The sequence below is a fragment of the Salvia splendens genome, chromosome 7 (assembly GCF_004379255.2).
Source record: "Salvia splendens isolate huo1 chromosome 7, SspV2, whole genome shotgun sequence".
Lineage (NCBI taxonomy): Eukaryota > Viridiplantae > Streptophyta > Magnoliopsida > Lamiales > Lamiaceae > Salvia > Salvia splendens.
The window spans coordinates 34,657,715-34,674,684 of record NC_056038.1 but is presented as its reverse complement, the minus strand read 5'-3'; the positions used below and the strand labels follow the sequence as shown (position 1 = coordinate 34,674,684).

At 38.2% G+C, this 16,970-nt stretch overlaps 3 protein-coding genes across 5 annotated transcripts; all 3 read left to right on the top strand.

Annotated features, from left to right (window-relative positions):
- Positions 1-195: 195 nt before the first annotated feature.
- Positions 196-3,349, top strand: LOC121811409 (protein BZR1 homolog 4-like). 2 transcript variants are annotated; one of them, XM_042212263.1, is made up of 4 exons: positions 196-341; positions 431-628; positions 1,911-2,735; positions 2,816-3,349. In XM_042212263.1, the coding sequence occupies exons 3-4, from the start codon at positions 2,367-2,369 to the stop codon at positions 3,131-3,133; spliced, it is 687 nt and encodes a 228-aa protein (XP_042068197.1). In that variant the 5' UTR covers positions 196-341; positions 431-628; positions 1,911-2,366; the 3' UTR covers positions 3,134-3,349. The 2 variants fall into 2 exon arrangements, with proteins under 2 accessions (XP_042068197.1, XP_042068198.1); XM_042212264.1 differs by having other exon boundaries at positions 1,526-2,735.
- Positions 3,350-4,016: 667 nt separating this feature from the next.
- On the top strand, positions 4,017-11,944 carry LOC121811408 (serine/threonine-protein phosphatase 6 regulatory subunit 1-like). Its single transcript, XM_042212262.1, has 20 exons — positions 4,017-4,170; positions 4,317-4,476; positions 5,230-5,333; positions 5,850-5,936; positions 6,069-6,144; positions 6,267-6,341; positions 6,452-6,505; positions 7,077-7,136; positions 7,234-7,350; positions 7,796-7,890; positions 7,976-8,178; positions 8,415-8,512; positions 8,751-8,854; positions 8,933-9,098; positions 9,237-9,359; positions 9,742-9,824; positions 10,098-10,239; positions 10,373-10,402; positions 10,661-10,731; positions 10,912-11,944. Exons 2-20 carry the CDS (start codon positions 4,438-4,440, stop codon positions 11,516-11,518), a joined length of 2,334 nt encoding a protein of 777 aa, XP_042068196.1. The 5' UTR covers positions 4,017-4,170; positions 4,317-4,437; the 3' UTR covers positions 11,519-11,944.
- A 318-nt stretch (positions 11,945-12,262) lies between these two features.
- Positions 12,263-16,837, top strand: LOC121741806 (outer envelope protein 80, chloroplastic-like). 2 transcript variants are annotated; one of them, XM_042134724.1, is made up of 16 exons: positions 12,263-13,024; positions 13,116-13,209; positions 13,304-13,386; positions 13,517-13,611; positions 13,699-13,768; positions 13,897-13,990; positions 14,090-14,174; positions 14,269-14,304; positions 14,517-14,670; positions 14,731-14,871; positions 15,185-15,255; positions 15,545-15,623; positions 15,708-15,823; positions 15,925-16,072; positions 16,309-16,378; positions 16,466-16,837. In XM_042134724.1, exons 1-16 carry the CDS (start codon positions 12,419-12,421, stop codon positions 16,618-16,620), a joined length of 2,097 nt encoding a protein of 698 aa, XP_041990658.1. In that variant the 5' UTR covers positions 12,263-12,418; the 3' UTR covers positions 16,621-16,837. The 2 variants fall into 2 exon arrangements, with proteins under 2 accessions (XP_041990658.1, XP_041990659.1); XM_042134725.1 differs by lacking the exons at positions 16,309-16,378; positions 16,466-16,837 and having other exon boundaries at positions 15,708-15,831; positions 15,925-16,058.
- The last annotated feature ends 133 nt before the right edge of the window (positions 16,838-16,970 follow it).

Sequence of the window (16,970 nt, the reverse complement as noted above, 5' to 3'; positions counted from 1 at the left end):
TATTGAACCTGGGCCATGTCGGGCTCCACTAAATCGACCCATTGACACCTACAAATCAATGGAAATAACTTATTTGGAATTTATGAAAATGCTAATATTAAAAGCTCAAATGTTCTATTTACATATCCATGATTGAGGCCCAATAAGGCCTGCTAACTTTATCCCAAATTTAGATCCAGTTTCGGATATTTACACCAAAACGAGGAAGAAGAAAGAGTGATTGAAAATGGCGGATTCAGAAAAGGAGTCGATAGAATCGGCATCCAGCGAAATTTCGAGGGAATTTAGAACTCTAGTTGATTCTCAAGATTTAGTTCGATCAAACAATCACAAAATCTCATGTATGTATGTATTAGTATTGATGGACGCCAACAATTTTCGGGCGTTATACTCGATTAAAATATCTTCTCGTCAATTGTTTTTTTTTCAGCCATAAATTTGCAGAAATTAGTAGCTCTAAGAGTTGAATACGAAGATTGGGGAGATTGCAAGACAGCAATGCAGTGTTGTCCCACTTTAACGAGTATTCGGAGAATTGCTTCATGGAAGTGCATGCTGATTTTGCGAAGAACACGCGCCTCTTGCGATCCATGAAATCGGACCTGGATTACATCTTTCTGAAGCGGAGGTATGCCGAATTCTCCGTTTTTGGCTTTTAACTTTCGATTCCCCACAGTTTATGGCGCTAAAAATGATGGTTTGTAGGTTGATTCGTTTTTATATAGTTGCCTTATTTAGATGTTTGCAGAGTTAACCTGTGTTCCTTGCCTTTTGGATTAGTGATAATATTTTATGATTGATGGTGATGATAGAGCCTGTGAAATGTTTGGGTATGTTTGATGATGACAATGGCAGATTGAACTTTATCCTTATTTAGATGTTTGCAGAGTTAACCTGTGTTCCTTTCCTTTTTCATTAGTGATATTATTTGAGAAATTAAGAAGAGTTTCTCATAGGTCTTGAACAAGATTTTTGCTTCGTGATGATGATGATAATTTAGCCTGTGAAATGAGTAGATATGTTTGATGATGACATAGTTATGGCAGATTGAACTTTATCATGTTCAGCTGCAAAAAATGTTGTTGGTGCCATGATTAGGTCTCCCCATCACAATACCTAGTCTGTTTAATTGCATAATTTTGTCGGTTAACCGTTGTCTCCTATATTCCTAATCAAGGGATAAATTTGATGACATTCAGCTTCATGTGAGTAATCTTCCACCATTTTATTTGAGATGTTTCTGTTCACAAACATAGATTTCAAATAGAAGGATCAAAGTTCAAACTGAGATAGGGCAGATCAGCTTTACATTCTTCGAAGTTCGAAGGATATTGAACAATCTCTGCTTGGAAATCTATTTATTGGATATTTTATGATGATTTTAGATGCTTCTTTAGCAATATGGATTAGATAAGATTCATAGCATGACAGAATGTGTTTGCTGCTGTCAAAAATTACAAAGTTAGTTTGTGAAAATTTTGGTTATCATATCAATGATTTTCCCTAAGCACTTAATTTGAAGCAGAGGATCTTGTATGTCGAAGTGGAAGCGTGATTCATGTGGAGAGAAAAACAACATGAGGGAAGCTTTTATTTGCTTTGCACATATATATAGTTACTGTATTCAGGAGCTGCATAATAGTAAACTAAAATGCTGTATTCTAAAAAAGGAGTGGAACAAGTTTTGTGGTGAACTTCATATAACATATGATTGGAGCATACAATTCTAAGTCTAGTTGAACAATCCGCACTCTCCTCCTCTTAGTTAAGAGTTGGATAAAGGTTTGCTAAAAGGAAATTTGCAAAAATAATACGACCCTCGTCATTGTTATACAATTTCATTGCGTAAAAGTCTTATTCGCCACATTTTTATGAAAGCCGATGCACGTTTCTTCTAATTTAATTTGTAGGAGCCTGAAGAACAAGATTGCAGCAACCTGATAACTCAGCAATCGAAGCTCTTGATCAAACACCGGACCTTGAGTTGCCTAAGGAGTAACCGAGTAAGGATAGCTAATAATGCTCCCCCCCTCCATTTTCTTCTATTGTGAATTCATTTCACACAAATTCTCTTTGTACATCATGTAAATCATGCCATGGTAAAAATGAGGGCGACGAGCTATCCAGTACGGATCATAATTTACGAGCTTTGAAAGAGACTCGGGCAAGTTCATGCCAAGTTTTTATTCGATGATTCGATCAATGGACGTGTCTTGATTAAAAAATTTGTATTCTAACCCGACCCATACATCATTAGGCATAGTCGACCAGCCCAACTAGACTAATCTACAATAAAACAAAAATTCCATGAAAAGAGAATAAAAATTTGGTCCCTCTACTGCCATGTGTACGTTGAGCAAAAGTACATGCATTTTGACTGTCTTAACTCCTCAAACCACGACCCTTTCATGCAACCAAAACAAGCTTTTCATGCCACAAATAAATCATTATCACACAACACAACAAACACAGAAGAAAACGAGAGATTGATGATGAAGGAGGGCGGCCGAAGCGCCAATGGCCGGAGCGCTCTTGAGAGAGAGAGGACCAAGATGAGAGAGAGGCAGCGCCGCTCCATCACCACCAACATCTTCCACGGCCTCCGCAAGCACGGCGGCTACCGCCTCTCCCCCCGCGCCGACATCAACGAGGTCCTCCGCCACCTCGCTCAGGAGGCCGGATGGACCGTCGACAACGACGGCACCACCTACCGCTCCGCCTCCTCCACCTCCGCCGTATTTTTTCAATCCGTTTTTTTTTTTTGCATTAGCTTCTTTTTTTGCTAGTATAAATAATCGGTGGATGCGATTGATAGGGGGCGACTTCGTGTCCGCTTTGCGGCGGCGGAGGGAGGAGTGTGGCGGCGACGCCGAGCTGCAGCTTCTTGGGCGGCGGAGGAGAGTGCTCCACCACGGCTTCTCCGCGGCGAGTAGGGGACTCCGGCGGGAACAACCTCTCTTCGAGTGGAGTTGGGGCCACGGACGTCAGCCTTCTTTCCATTTACATGAGCGAAGGGGCGGCGCAAAACGCCGACGGCGGTGGCGGCTCTGCCGTGTTTGGAGAGGGGCAGCAGTTGTACTTGGTGCGTGAGAGTCGTGTGGCCAATCAGAACACGCCAACTGGTTCGCCTTAAATCTGGAGAGAATTACTCGGGTGCCCTTTGCGGTCTAATTACTAAACTACCCTTAATTTTTTTGATTGCTCAAACTTTGAAACCTAAGATTACCAAAAAAAGACTACTTTCTGTCTGGATTTGGCTATCATTTTAATTCGAAACACTAATATGTCGTGTCGTCCTGTTATAAGTGGCTTGCTTCATTTGAATATGCAAATTATGAATTTTGTACTATTTTGTATTTAAAGCTTCTAGATTTATGACACTCCACACTACCTATTTCTAAATCTCATTGTTCTGATCTACAAGTATATAATTCATTTTTAAAAGTGGGATACTAATAATGGGATGATCATAAAAATAATACGAATTACTTATATTGGAATAAAATAAATAACTTGTTGATATTATTAGCACAAAGATAAGTATGATATACTGTAAATGCGAGATTCTTCATTTATAGTCAACACTATCATTTCACCCTCGCCAAGAAAAACATTTTATTTAATCTCTCGGGTTAAAGTCGAGATCCATTTCAAATTTGACATATAATTAATTGAACGTAAAGCGCCTCTATTACTTTTAACAATAAACACAAACCAAAACCACACAATTTAAAATTCAATTCAAATCATCATTATCCTATAATTGACCAACAAGTTATTGTGAAAGAGACTTAAACCAATACCCCAATAATTACAGTTCTTACAAAACTATTATTCCTTTGTCACTCTTAAATTAATGAGTTTAATTTAACTAATAATTTAGGTTGAAACTAATCTCCAATAATTTTCTTATGACGTCAGGTCATGGTATTATACTAATAATACTTACTAAGTAATGTTAAAAAGTATAGGATTTATTCACGTCTTTTTCTTGCCATATACACAAAATAAGTAAAAAAAATACACATGTGGTAATTATACACACATACATTAATCAAAAGATTCAAAACTATGATTAATTGAATAACGGATATTTATTTCCGGTTTATTGATATTTTTTTCTGTAAATTCCGAAAAAAATCTCATAATTTCTCCCACACACATCCGCAGGTAATATAGTTTCACATATTCATCTCATTATCTATTGAGTGAAATATTGCTGTGAAATTGAATCCAACACAAGAATCCGCGGGTGCTTGTGTCTTGGATTATCCCAAAGGTTTGCGAGTTGTGATTAATTTGGGTTGAAATTTCAGGGATTTTATTGAATCAGAGATTGTGATACGGAGTTTCAGCGGGGTGTATGAGCTAGGGTTTTTGAGTTGACAGATCTGAGTGCAATTCTGCAATTCGATCGCCGCACTTCGGGAACTCAACATGTTCTGGCGCATGGCTGGTCTCTCCACTGCATCCCCAGTGAGTGCCCGCGATCTTGTTTATTCGATAGTTTCTTATGTTTGTTGGATCGAATCTTGCTGGCATGCTGTTTCTTGGACGTTGGGTTTCGTTTTCTGGATTGCTGTTGAGATTTGTTGGGTAGAAATGGGGCTTCTTTCATTGGGGAGACTCTACCGGTGGAGTTTTGCATTATTTAGTAGTATCTGTTAGCCATGTGCAGTGGCGGAGCTCTCTTGATTGGAGATGTAACATTGGCCTAGTAGAGTGTCACACGTGGTTGCCATGTGTAGGTGGTACAGATCGATGCGGACTTTCCTGTTGTCTGTTCCTAAAGTCCGTCCAGTGGTATTCGTACGATGGATTCTCTATTTTGAATAGGCTAGGCAGGAGATTCCATGTTAGTGAGATTTATACCTTATTTGATTGAGAAAAAATAACTACAAGGCACTCAAAGCTGGAAGTAGGAAATCAGGATGACGGAGTGAGTTGCGTGAGATTCGTAGTCTTTCTTTGAACATAACCGTAGAACCTTTATTGGCGGAAGGATGATCTAGGAAGACATTTGTCTTTTATTTACCTTCGCTAACTTCGACTGCAAACCTTCAATTTATATTGGTATAGCTTTATAAATTTATAGCGGACTGCACTTTATGCTCAGAATTGGGAATGGTATTTATTTTATGATGTCATGCTAACCTGATTTAAGTATGATTACTCTGTGGGATGATTGAGTATGCAATGTTTATTACTTTCTTACCGTGTTAATATCAGGTGGATACCATATTGGATAAAGATGATTTTACGCTGGAGGAGCTATTGGATGAGGATGAAATCATCCAGGAATGCAAAGCTCTCAATGGCCGCCTCATTAATTTGTGAGATCCAATTTCACTTGCCCCAAAAATTTGTTGTGATAGTCTGTTTTCTCTGTATTTAAACATTTTTTATGTTTTCTAATCACTGTATTGACCATTGTGTAGAAACTGGAGTGGGAGATCTAGGTGTTCGTAATTGAGTATATCAAATGTTTGTTCTATAGTATAGAATAGTATAGCATCACTTACGAGTGTTCTTATATAATGTTTTACACAGTAATGGGCACAAATGCTCACCAACTCATGCTATAAGTAAAAAAGACTCTGTTATATAGGTTAAGACGAGAGGAGGAGAACATTATAATTGATTTGATTCTTATCTAAGTAGTTTGTGTAGTAACTGATTCTTCATGGGTTCTTGTTGATCTCTAAGAATGAACTGTTTTCTTTCTCTGCTGCAATCATGGGAAATATATTTTACTGCTAAAGTCCAGTCATAATTTTTTGGTAATAATTGGATATAACACCCTTTTCGTTGCTGGCATACTTTCAGCTAATAGCTTGGCTTTCTTGCAGTTTGCGGGAAAGAGCTAACGTAAAACAACTAGTTCAATACATCGTGGAAGAGCCTCCAGTAGGTGCCGAAAAAGAACGAACTTTCAAGTATGCACACATTGTTCTACCTGTATTTTGTTTCCAATCATCTTCATACCAAAATCCTCTCAATAAAAATTGTACAGTGCACTGCATTCAAATAAATACGACTTATTTATTTTTTCTTCTTTCTCTCAACAGGTTACCTTTCGTTGCTTGTGAGATTTTCACTTGTGAGGTTGATATAATTCTTAAGGCCTTGATAGAGGATGAGGAGGTTGGAATTTGCAATGCTGTCTTTTCTTCTTTCTTCCTTTTTCGGTCATCTCGATTCGTCTCTCTCACATTTAGGCATTTTTTATGGAACTACACTAGTTACCTCCTTATTTTGGCTCACAGTTAATGGACATGCTGTTTTCTTTCCTGGAACCCGAGCGTCCCCATAGCACTTTGTTGGCTGGTTATTTCAGCAAGGTACGGTTTATCAACAAATGAATCAATGACCAATCATGTTGCTTATCGTTGTTTTGGTTATTTTGAATTTCTTGCTGGTTTGTTTGATGCCTTGATCTTTGATATTCCAGGTTGTTGTGTGCCTCTTGCTGCGGAAGACAACAACTTTAACAAATTACATACGAGTGAGTTCAATTGTATTTATAAATCTGCGATTTTTGCGTGCTGATAAAGCAGTACTCATTATGTTTATCATCTGAAAGACAAATATAGTTTATATGAACATAAAGACACATAATCTAAGCCTTTTGTTAATGTTTCAACATTATGCATAGTAATGGGGATGGAAATTATTCTCTATTTTACAGTCTGTGTACATGTTCTCTCTTATGTTACATTGTTGCGTCCTTCTAAACTGAGAAGTAGCTGGAAATATCATTCCAAACAAAGAAGGAGCATGTTCTCTCTTACTTTACAGTCTATTTTCATGTTTTTAGAGAACTTAATTCCTAAATGCATAACCTTTTATCCTGTTTCAGCACACTAACTTGTTTCAGTCATTCCAGGGTTTATATTCATGATTTCTATAATTCCATTTCTTAGATATTGTTCTAAATAAATGTAGAATTCAGTACTCTTTTGTCTAAATTGTTTAATGTAAGTATGTTGGAATTTAATTTCCTCTTTCATCGTCCTACTTACTGCTCTACACTACCTAATTGCATTTACCAAGGAGCTTCTTTCATGTTTTTGTAGGATCATCAGGACATCATTAAAAGGCTAGTCGATCTAATTGGAATTACATCTATAATGGAGGTATGCTGTTATACAATCCTTTCCTCGAAAACCCCATCCTCACCTAGGCTTACCAGGTGTACTTGTTTAAAATACTAATACGTTTCTTGCTGAACAGGTTTTAATTCGTCTAATTGGCGCTGATGAACATATTTATACCAACTGCGCGGACTCTATGCAGTGGTTGGAAGATATGAATGTGCTGGAAATGATTGTTGACAAATATAGTTCATCTGTAAGTTGCAGTAAGCATGTATAACCTGACTTGACAGCATTGTCTTCTTTACCCTAGGGTTTGGTTAATTTAGAGTGGGTGCAATGACTGGAGATTGACTTTCTTTTCTGATTGTTGAGGGTGTATAGTTGGTTAATAGTTGTGCCCCTTTTACTTATTATCCTTCATTATTGTGGAGCAAAAGTTATTCAGTCACAGATTTACTTGCATTGTATATGTTAATTAATTCGTACGAGTACTATATTTATCTGTTTATGTTTGGTTAAATTTTATTTTATCTTATTTTCTAGTTTAGTTTTGTTTTCATATTGTAGGGTGGGGGTGTTAAGTGAATTCCCTTTGATGTATGAAACCTTTCAATGCTTATTTTAATGCCAAATTCCCCATGAATACGACTGATTTGTTTCACAGAGGTATTGATTTGTGCTCTATTTTATATTTGCAGGACTGCCCTGAAATACATGCTAATGCTTCAGAAACACTTTGTGCAATCAGTCGATATGCTCCGTCCGGACTAGCTTCAAAAATCTCCAGCCCAAGGTCCATTTGTCTATACCTGTTTTGGTTCTTGGTTTCCCACGTCACATTGTTTTCTTATCTTGGTTGGAACCAATTGTTGACACAGTTTCATCGAAAGACTGTTCCGACACGCTCTGGAGGACTCGCGGCCGAAATCTGTTTTGGTTAACTTGCTGTCCGTCTGTATATCATTGCTAGATCCCAAGAGGCTAACTTCAGGAACGTATTACATGTATACCCGTCAAATGACACATGGATCAGAAACTGCTGCTAGCCCTGAGACTGTCAGAGGCATGCTAGATGGACTAGGTTAGTTCTCAGATTTCATTGGTTGTACTAACAAGTGAAAGCTTCCACTCCAGTCTTTTCTTTCTGTAGACCATTATGGATTCATGACAAAGTTACAATCAAAATGCGTGGCTCGTTTGTTTATTGTCTCCATTCAAATACGCTTATATGAGTAGATTCTGTGAAAAGCGTGGTATTAGTCGCTATCAAATGTTTATTAGGGATTGGCTTGATAACTCTACTGGTTTGTTTGGCAGGTGATTTGCTCAAGCTTTTGGATATTTCAACAGAGGATCATATCTTGCTAACTACTTATGGCAAATTGCAACCCCCTCTAGGAAAGTGTCGTTTGAAGGTACTTCTTTTGTTGTTCAAGGAGTGTTTGGTGTCAGATGTTGATTCTTTGATAATGTTCTGTGTCCAATAAATAAATAACTGCAAATCTCATTTTGCATTCTGTATATACTTCACTTGGCTGCATCTCTATATTAATTCGTTCTTGTATCTCTGTCATATTACATTATGTCTTAATAAGATAATTAATCAATGCTGATGAACCAAAATCTCATTTTGAACAATGATGGATCTTGTAGATTATAGAGTTCATTTCAGTCTTGGTCTCTGTTAGCTATGAAGTTGCAGAAACGGAATTAATCCGGCTGGGTGCTGTGAAGCGTATTCTGGAATTGTTTTTCGAGTACGTCATTTACCTAATTCCATCTTCTGCTAATAACTTCGATTGAGAATGAGAAATCTGATCACTCTCTATTTTTAGGTATCCATTCAATAATTTCTTGCATCATCACGTGGAACTCATTGTACTATCTTGCCTCGAGAGTAAGAACCCTCAGTTTGTGGATCATCTGCTTCGTGATTGTGATCTCGTTGGGAGGATTCTTGAAGCCGAAAAAAACTTCACTTTGACTGTTGATACGAGCAAGGTAATTATTTGATACTCAGTTCAAACTTGTAGGGTGTCTATCAATTTGCTTCCTGCCTTTTTTTATTGTTTGGGCTTCTATATATGGGGTAAAGAATAAAATCATCCTTAAAATTGAACTTTATTAATGTATTTGCAGCCTACTGTATCTGCGGAGGGAAGAGAACCTCCCAGGATAGGGAATATTGGTCACCTAACCCGAATTGCTAATAAACTTGTCCAATTGGGGAATAGGAACAGTGACATACAGACATTTCTGCAGGTTTGTCCAATCTTTATTGATTGTCTATTATTGCATTTTTCTGTTAATTTTCACAGCTGCTTTCAAACACCCCTGTCTCCTGGCCAATGACAATCTTCAACTGGAAGGCGGCATAGTTGTCTGTTGGCTTAAACTTATCTCCAAGATGTACTGTTATGCTTTCCTAACTTTTAAATGGCCTTTGTTCTTTCTTTCTTTGACCTTTTTTTTCTGGTACCCATATATCTTAACAAAGTAGCATTGTTTTTATCCTTGTGTGGGCCTGTATAGGGAGACTTTTAATGGCAATCTTTCACTATATTTTGAATCTTGCTTGGCATCAATGTTGTTGAGTTTCTGATACATTTTTTAAGAAAGTTATTTGTTACCTTTTCATTGGCAGGAGAATAGTGATTGGGTTGATTGGCAAACAAATGTCCTAGTTAAGCGCAACGCTGTGGAGAATGTCCTCCAGTGGGCGTGCGGGTTAGTGTTAATAATTTGGGTCTCTGCATCTTTGCATGGAGAGATATAGTTATTAGCTAAATGGACTATGCATGAGAAACTGAGTTATTGCATTGGTACTACCCTAAGTGGCTTTGCTCATAGTTGCATCTATGCCCATGTTGACTCTAGTTCTTTTGAATATGGTCTTGTTTCAGCATTATTCCTTTGGACTACAGCATTTTGAAATTGCATAGTCTATTTAGCTATATCTCAAACTCATGTAATGGATGCGGCATTGCTCTGATTATGCAGGCGGCCCACTGCACTTCAGGATAGGAATAGAGATAGTGATGAAGATGATTACCAAGATAGAGATTATGATGTTGCAGCTTTGGCGAATAATTTGAGCCAGGCCTTCCAATATGGAATCTACAGTAATGATGGCATTGAGGAGGTTTGTTTTAGTTATTTATCTGCTACTGTTCTGTTTTATCATTGGTTCTCACCAGAAGATTAGAAGTAAATAGATGCTCTAAAAGGCTAAAATGTACCATTGGCTGAATAGTTTATTTGTTTGCTTTTTGCAGGCTCAGGGTTCTATCGAGCGGGATGATGAGGTATTCATATGACTGAGAATTATGTCTTGATTATTAGTCGTATTTAGTGACTTGTAGATCGGGTCCTCATTGGGTGTCATAGAAGGAAATTTTGTCAGCATTGAATACCTTGAGAATTTAGTTTCTGCTATATTCTTCTCTCTCTATCTTGGACTTATATCTGTGCCAATTATGCACTACCATTAGTAGTCATATTTCTGTCCTTTTATTTTATCATATCAACATCGTCAAATTTAATCTTTATAATAACTTTTTCAGGATGTTTACTTTGACGATGAATCTGCTGAAGTTGTTATTTCTTCACTTAGGTTGGGCGATAACCAGGAAAAGTAAGTAGTTGAACTTGCACAGTTGAATTTTCTTCCACGAGTTCAAAGATTGATGAAAGTTGATTGTCACTTTTTTGTCTCCATTAAAGGAATATATCTGAATATTCATCTGATATTAATTTAAATATTTTCTTGAACAAAATAGCAAGGACTCGTGTTGATTTTTGATCTTGTTTGCAGTGGATCTCTGTTTACAAACTCCAATTGGTTTGCATTTGAAGATGGGAGAACTGCTGGTGAGCGTGACACTGCTCCTGTTGCTTCTTCGTCCCCCAACACTGATGGTCATGATGATGTTGGAGGAGCTGATAATGTCGTTGTCGAGGAAGATGAGGACTTGGCAGATACTGCTGTATCTGAACCTTCTGAACAGAAATCAAATGCTGCTGATGACATGCCTACTGAATTGTTGGATGGTCCCGGAGAAAGTCAGACAAGTTCATCTGACAAACCAACCGAGTGGGTCGAGTGGAGGGAGAATTCCGATTCCTTTGAAAACCCTCGGCTCTCGAATACCGCAGACTCATCAGATGCAGACCAACTCCCATCTCTACCCAATGGCGAACTGCAGGTGGAATTAGTGGATCAACCCGACAAACCAGCTGCTTCCCCAGCCTCCACCGATGAGCCTGCAGATACTTGCAAGACTGAAAGTGGAGAATCCCCTGATGATGCAAAAGACACTGCTGCCAATCCTTCGCAATCCACACAAGCGACTGACGGGAACCTTTCTGTTGAAGAGGACGCCAACTCTTGTGTACCCGCAGAACAAAAAAAGGATGACTAATACATGGAACAAACTACAATTCTTATGATGTGTCGTGTCAAGATGAACCTGGCACTGGTATTGATGGAGAGCAGATGACTCTAGGATCGATGCTGCTTGTCACAGGTAGAACCACAGCCCCACACTTGTTGTCCGTCTCCTGTGCCATATAGTGCTTTAGCTCAGCCAAGGCCTAACAGCTACTGAAAAAAACATGTAGAGTTTGTCATTATTTCGACTGATTCAAGGTTGATGTAATTGTAGGTTAAATCTGACTTGCAGTGGAAATGTGTATGTTGGCAAAGATCTTGTTTATATTTTGTTCTTGTTGTTTAAGGTGGCAGCTTTTTTTAAGGCTGAAATTAGGGCATTGAAATATTGCTATAAATTCTGAATAACCTTGTTTTCTTTGATTTCGTTATATAGATGAGACGTTATTAACTGTCATTTATTTGATTGAAATTTTTTTTGCCACCTTTTTGCAGGTTAGATTATTATGGATTTGAAAAGATTAGCTTTCCAACTAAAGAATTATTAATCGTTGTTTTTCGGGTAAATGGAGTAACTAATGATTTAGTTGTCAGCGGCATACTTGGTCGGCATTGTAATAAATTGCCTACGCCTAAACATAAATAAGAACTAATTAATTAAATCATGAAATTTAGATAAATTATGATCAATTTTGTAAAGTTTGAAAATGAATCTTTTAAGCACATGGAGTAGTATCTATTTTATTTAAATAGACGATAAATTGGAAATTTTATACTCATTGTGCTTCTGTACATAGTGATAGCTCAAAATCCTAGTTGAGAGTGAAATGACGGATTACATGTAGAAATTTCTTCCGCAGCTTAATCAGAATCGGTAAAACCCTCTAAACCCTCCAAATCCAAAGAGGGGTCCGCCATTTCGCCGCCGAATATGGCCAAAACCGACGAGGTTCGCTTCATCTCCTCCGCCGTCAAACTGCCGCCGTCCTCCCCGCCTCCCCGCCGCCACTCTCTCTTTTCTTCCGCGCGCAGCAATTTTGCCAAGTTGCCCTTCAATTTCAAGTTCAATTTTAATTTCAATGCCGATTCCCAGCCGATCAATTTCATTTCCCAATTCCTAAAAAACCAACCTTTTGTCACGAAGAATCACATTCTCAACGCGGCTTTTAACAAACCCCCACTATTCTGCTCCGCCGCATTAGCCTTGTCCGACTCGGCACCTGCGCCGGCGCAGTCGAAAGGCGGCGAGGAGGCGGGGTCCGTGACTCAGTCGAAGAACGTGAGCAGCACTCGCGCCACTGAGGAAGAGAGGGTTCTAATCAGCGAGGTGTTGGTGAGGAACAAGGATGGGGAGGAGCTCGAGAGGAAGGACTTGGAAGCCGAAGCTCTCAACGCTTTGAAAGCTTCCCGCGCGAATTCGGCCCTCACTGTTCGTGAGGTGCAGGAAGATGTGCACAGGATTATCGCCAGTGGATATTTCATGTCTTGTATGCCTGTCGCCGTCGACACCCGCGATGGAATTCGGTTGATTTTTCAGGTATTTAGTCACTTTGGATAGCTGTTTTTAGTTTCGATTATATATGTGTGTGCTTGTTGATGGGTATTGTAGTTTGTATATCTTTTATAAGGTAGAACAAAACCAAGAGTTTCAAGGGTTGGTGTGTGAAGGAGCTAATGTTCTTCCGGCGAAGTTTATAGAGGATGCATTTCGTGATGCATATGGTGCGTTTACTTTTTACTCGAAAATGGATGCCTCTCCACTTCTCAATGTTTCTGATGTTGGACCTTTCTCCCATTGGTGTGTCAAGTTATGCAGGAAAAGTTGTTAATGTCAGGCGTCTCGACAAAGTGATAAACTCCATCGACAATTGGTACATGGAAAGAGGTCTTTTTGGCATGGTTAGTTATGTTGTTTGCTCTTTATTTCCTGCGGTTAGATTGCAATGCCTCTCTGTGGGCAGTAATCTTGCTTTATATTGCTATGGTATAGTTTGCTTTACAACTTCCTGCTTTGTATCACTCTTATCAGGTTTCAGGAGTAGAGATTCTTTCAGGAGGTATTATAAAGTTACAAGCCTCAGAAGCGGAGGTCAATGATATCTCCATACGTTTCCTTGATAAGACGTATGTAACTCATTTTTTCAGTATTTACTTATTAAATGAAGATGTATGTTATTTTTTGATCTCTTGACTTCCATTATTTATGGTTAGTGGTGAGCCAACTGTTGGAAAAACAAGGCCAGAAACAATTCTCAGACAACTTACTACCAAGAAGGGACAGGTATATAAAAAAGTTATATCCCTTTAAGAAATTGGAGTTGAAAATGAACTGAATGATGAGATTTCTGTTTAATTTTTTTTTATGTATTATTGTTTAGAAATTGATTCTTACACTTTTGGGTTATGCAGGTCTACAGTATGATTCAGGGGAAAAGAGATGTTGATACAGTGCTGGCAATGGGTGTCATGGATGATGTTAGTATTATTCCTCAGCCATCTAGTGGTAAATGCCATTTGATGCTTTGTTTAGTGATTAGTGAGTCTGCTTCCATATATTAAGGTGCATAATTTGTTCCGTATTTTAATGTCGGCAATGCTTCAGAAATTGGCAAGGTTGATTTAGCAATGAACGTTGTTGAGCGTAAAAGCGGAGGAGGAATTTCTGGGGGTGGTGGAATATCAAGTGGGTATGTGAAATGTGCAATTCATGCTGTTAGCAGAATTCTAATGCGTTTTATTTCCTCTTAATGCTAACATCATCCACATTGATTTACTTTGCAGAATAACAAGTGGGCCTCTAGCTGGACTGATAGGGAGGTAATCAACTAGCACTTAGCAGTTTGTTATTAAAAAATATCTTCCATTTTTAGGGTTTTTAAGGATATTCTGATGATCTGATCCAATAGTAAAATAGTATATGTTCCATTAAGATATTAGTAACATAGTATGCTATTTGAATTTTTACTATTGTAACCTTATTACCGCACTAATTACGCATCAAAGGAACTCACTGCATGTGTTGTTTGCAGCATAGCAATATACCACAAGAACCTCTTTGGACGGAACCAGAAAATTAATCTATCATTAGAGAGGGGGCAAATTGATTCCATATTTAGGATGAACTACACTGATCCTTGGATTGAAGGAGATGATAAGAGGACATCAAGAGCAATCATGATACAGGTAGCTTCCGCTTATTATATCCTATTTATACCAAATGAGCTTATTTTGAAACACTTTCAGAATTCAAGAACCCCGGGAACATTGGTCCATGGAAACCAACCGAATAACACTGGCCTTACAGTTGGGCGTGTCACAGCCGGAATTGAGTATAGTAGGCCGTTCAGGCCAAAATGGAATGGAACAGCTGGACTTGTTCTTCAGGTATCGTTATGAGAATTTGTGTGGGGATTACATACCATTCCTTTGTTTCCCTTTTCTTGTTTTGTCTTTTTTGGATCATATTAATAATTTATTTCAAGATTCCAATAAATTCTAATTTTATTCTTGCTTCATGTCTATGGTTTAGTAATTTTGTGCCTTAAGGATCCCATCCCTCATCCCTGTGTATGGGATACGGTACTTAATGAATAGTTTTGCAATTCTTTCTCAAACATACATTGTTATGGATGTCTCACAGTTAATGATAAAACTATAATACGAGGATTTCATTAGATTGACCAATTCATTGTTACAGCGTGCGGGTGCTCATGATGAAAAGGGAAATCCTATTATAAGGGACTTCTTTGGCAGTCCACTTACAGCAAGGTATATATTTTGTTGTCTAATAGTTTCTAGGTTTCCAAAATTAAGTAAAGGGGTGTTTACTTTGAGTGATAGGATAGATTGATAAAACATTGGATTGAGCATTTGAAGGATAAGATGGCCAAAGAAGCTCAAAATTAATCAATCCATCGAAGTCCATCAAAAAACAGTGGATTAACTTGCGTTATTTTTATCAATCCATCATGTCACTCAAAGTAAATGTCCCCCAAAGTGTACACATTATACTGCGGTTCAAACTATTCATTCTGGGCACTTTTGTTCTTTGCTGTAGCGGAAACTCTCATGATAATATGTTACTTGCTAAACTCGAGACTGTATATACTGGCTCTGGTGATCCAGGTTCTACTATGGTCAGTTGCTTCCCATTTGCAGTGAGACTTTCCTCTTGCAAATATTAGTAATCAAGTAACTCTTGCTATGTTGGAAAAATGCAGTGTGTCGTGAACATGGACCAGGGAATCCCTTTGTCTCCAGAGTGGCTAGTTTTTAACAGAGTAAATGCTCGCTCTAGGCAGGGTTTTTCTGTGGGACCTGCTAGATTTCTCTTTTGGTAAGATGGTTGTTTTAGTTAATCTTCGTTATGGAAATTTTCCAGGTGCTGCTGATTTTGGATATCTGTCATATGTGACTCACTTTTTATGTTTTTAATAGCTTGTCCGGTGGCCATGTTGTGGGTAAATTCCCCCCTCATGAAGCATTTCCGATTGGTGGAACTAACAGTGTTAGAGGCTACGAGGAAGGAGCTGTTGGATCAGGTCGCTCGTATGTGGTTGGAAGTGGAGAAATATCATTGCCACTGGTATGTTTTGACTATCATCCACGTTTTACACAGGCACTCTGACCTAGTCTAGAACTTTGATTTTGAAACTACTTAGTGTTTGCTGCTGAATTGCTGTACAATATAACATCATCAACCATGTTATTAGCTCTGCAACTGAATCTGCTTGGAATTTCTTCATCTTTTAATTTTAGCCCTACCAGAAAATTTTCCATTGAGTGAGTATTTGTGCAGTAATTTATGGTTGCTCTTTGCAGACGGGGCCTCTAGAAGCGGCTATATTCGCTGACTATGGAACTGATCTTGGTTCAGGACCAACTGTTCCAGGTTTGGCTATATTTTACTAGGTTTCTTGTTTATTGTAATTGCATTTCCCATTTTGTGCAATCACCACACTTTGTGTCTTGCTATCAGGTGATCCTGCTGGGGCAAGAAATAAGCCCGGAAGTGGATATGGATATGGAGTAGGTGTTCGTGTGGACTCTCCCTTGGGTCCGTTGAGGCTCGAGTATGCATTCAATGATCAGAAAACGGGCCGGTTTCATTTTGGTATCGGGCTCCGGAACTAAAGGTCCTTAATCTTTGTTTCTTCTCATGCCTTGGCAATCTCTTATTCTTATACCACCTCCATCCTTCAAGTAGTATATTTACATAGTTTTAGAATTTGGGAGCTTCTTTTTCCACCTCTAGTATTGTGATTTTGTTTTGATTTTTTTCCACCTTTTTTATTGTATTGTTGATATTTTTCTTATTGCTGAAAATGACATTAGTTTTGGAGTCTTGTTACATGGGTGTAAGATAAATTGAATGGTTGTAACTTGTAACTAAAATGACTTTTTAGAAGAAGAATGATCATGCAAAAATGTAAAAATTGCGAACAAGAAACTCAAATAATTGTTGCACCGTACAAGACTATTTT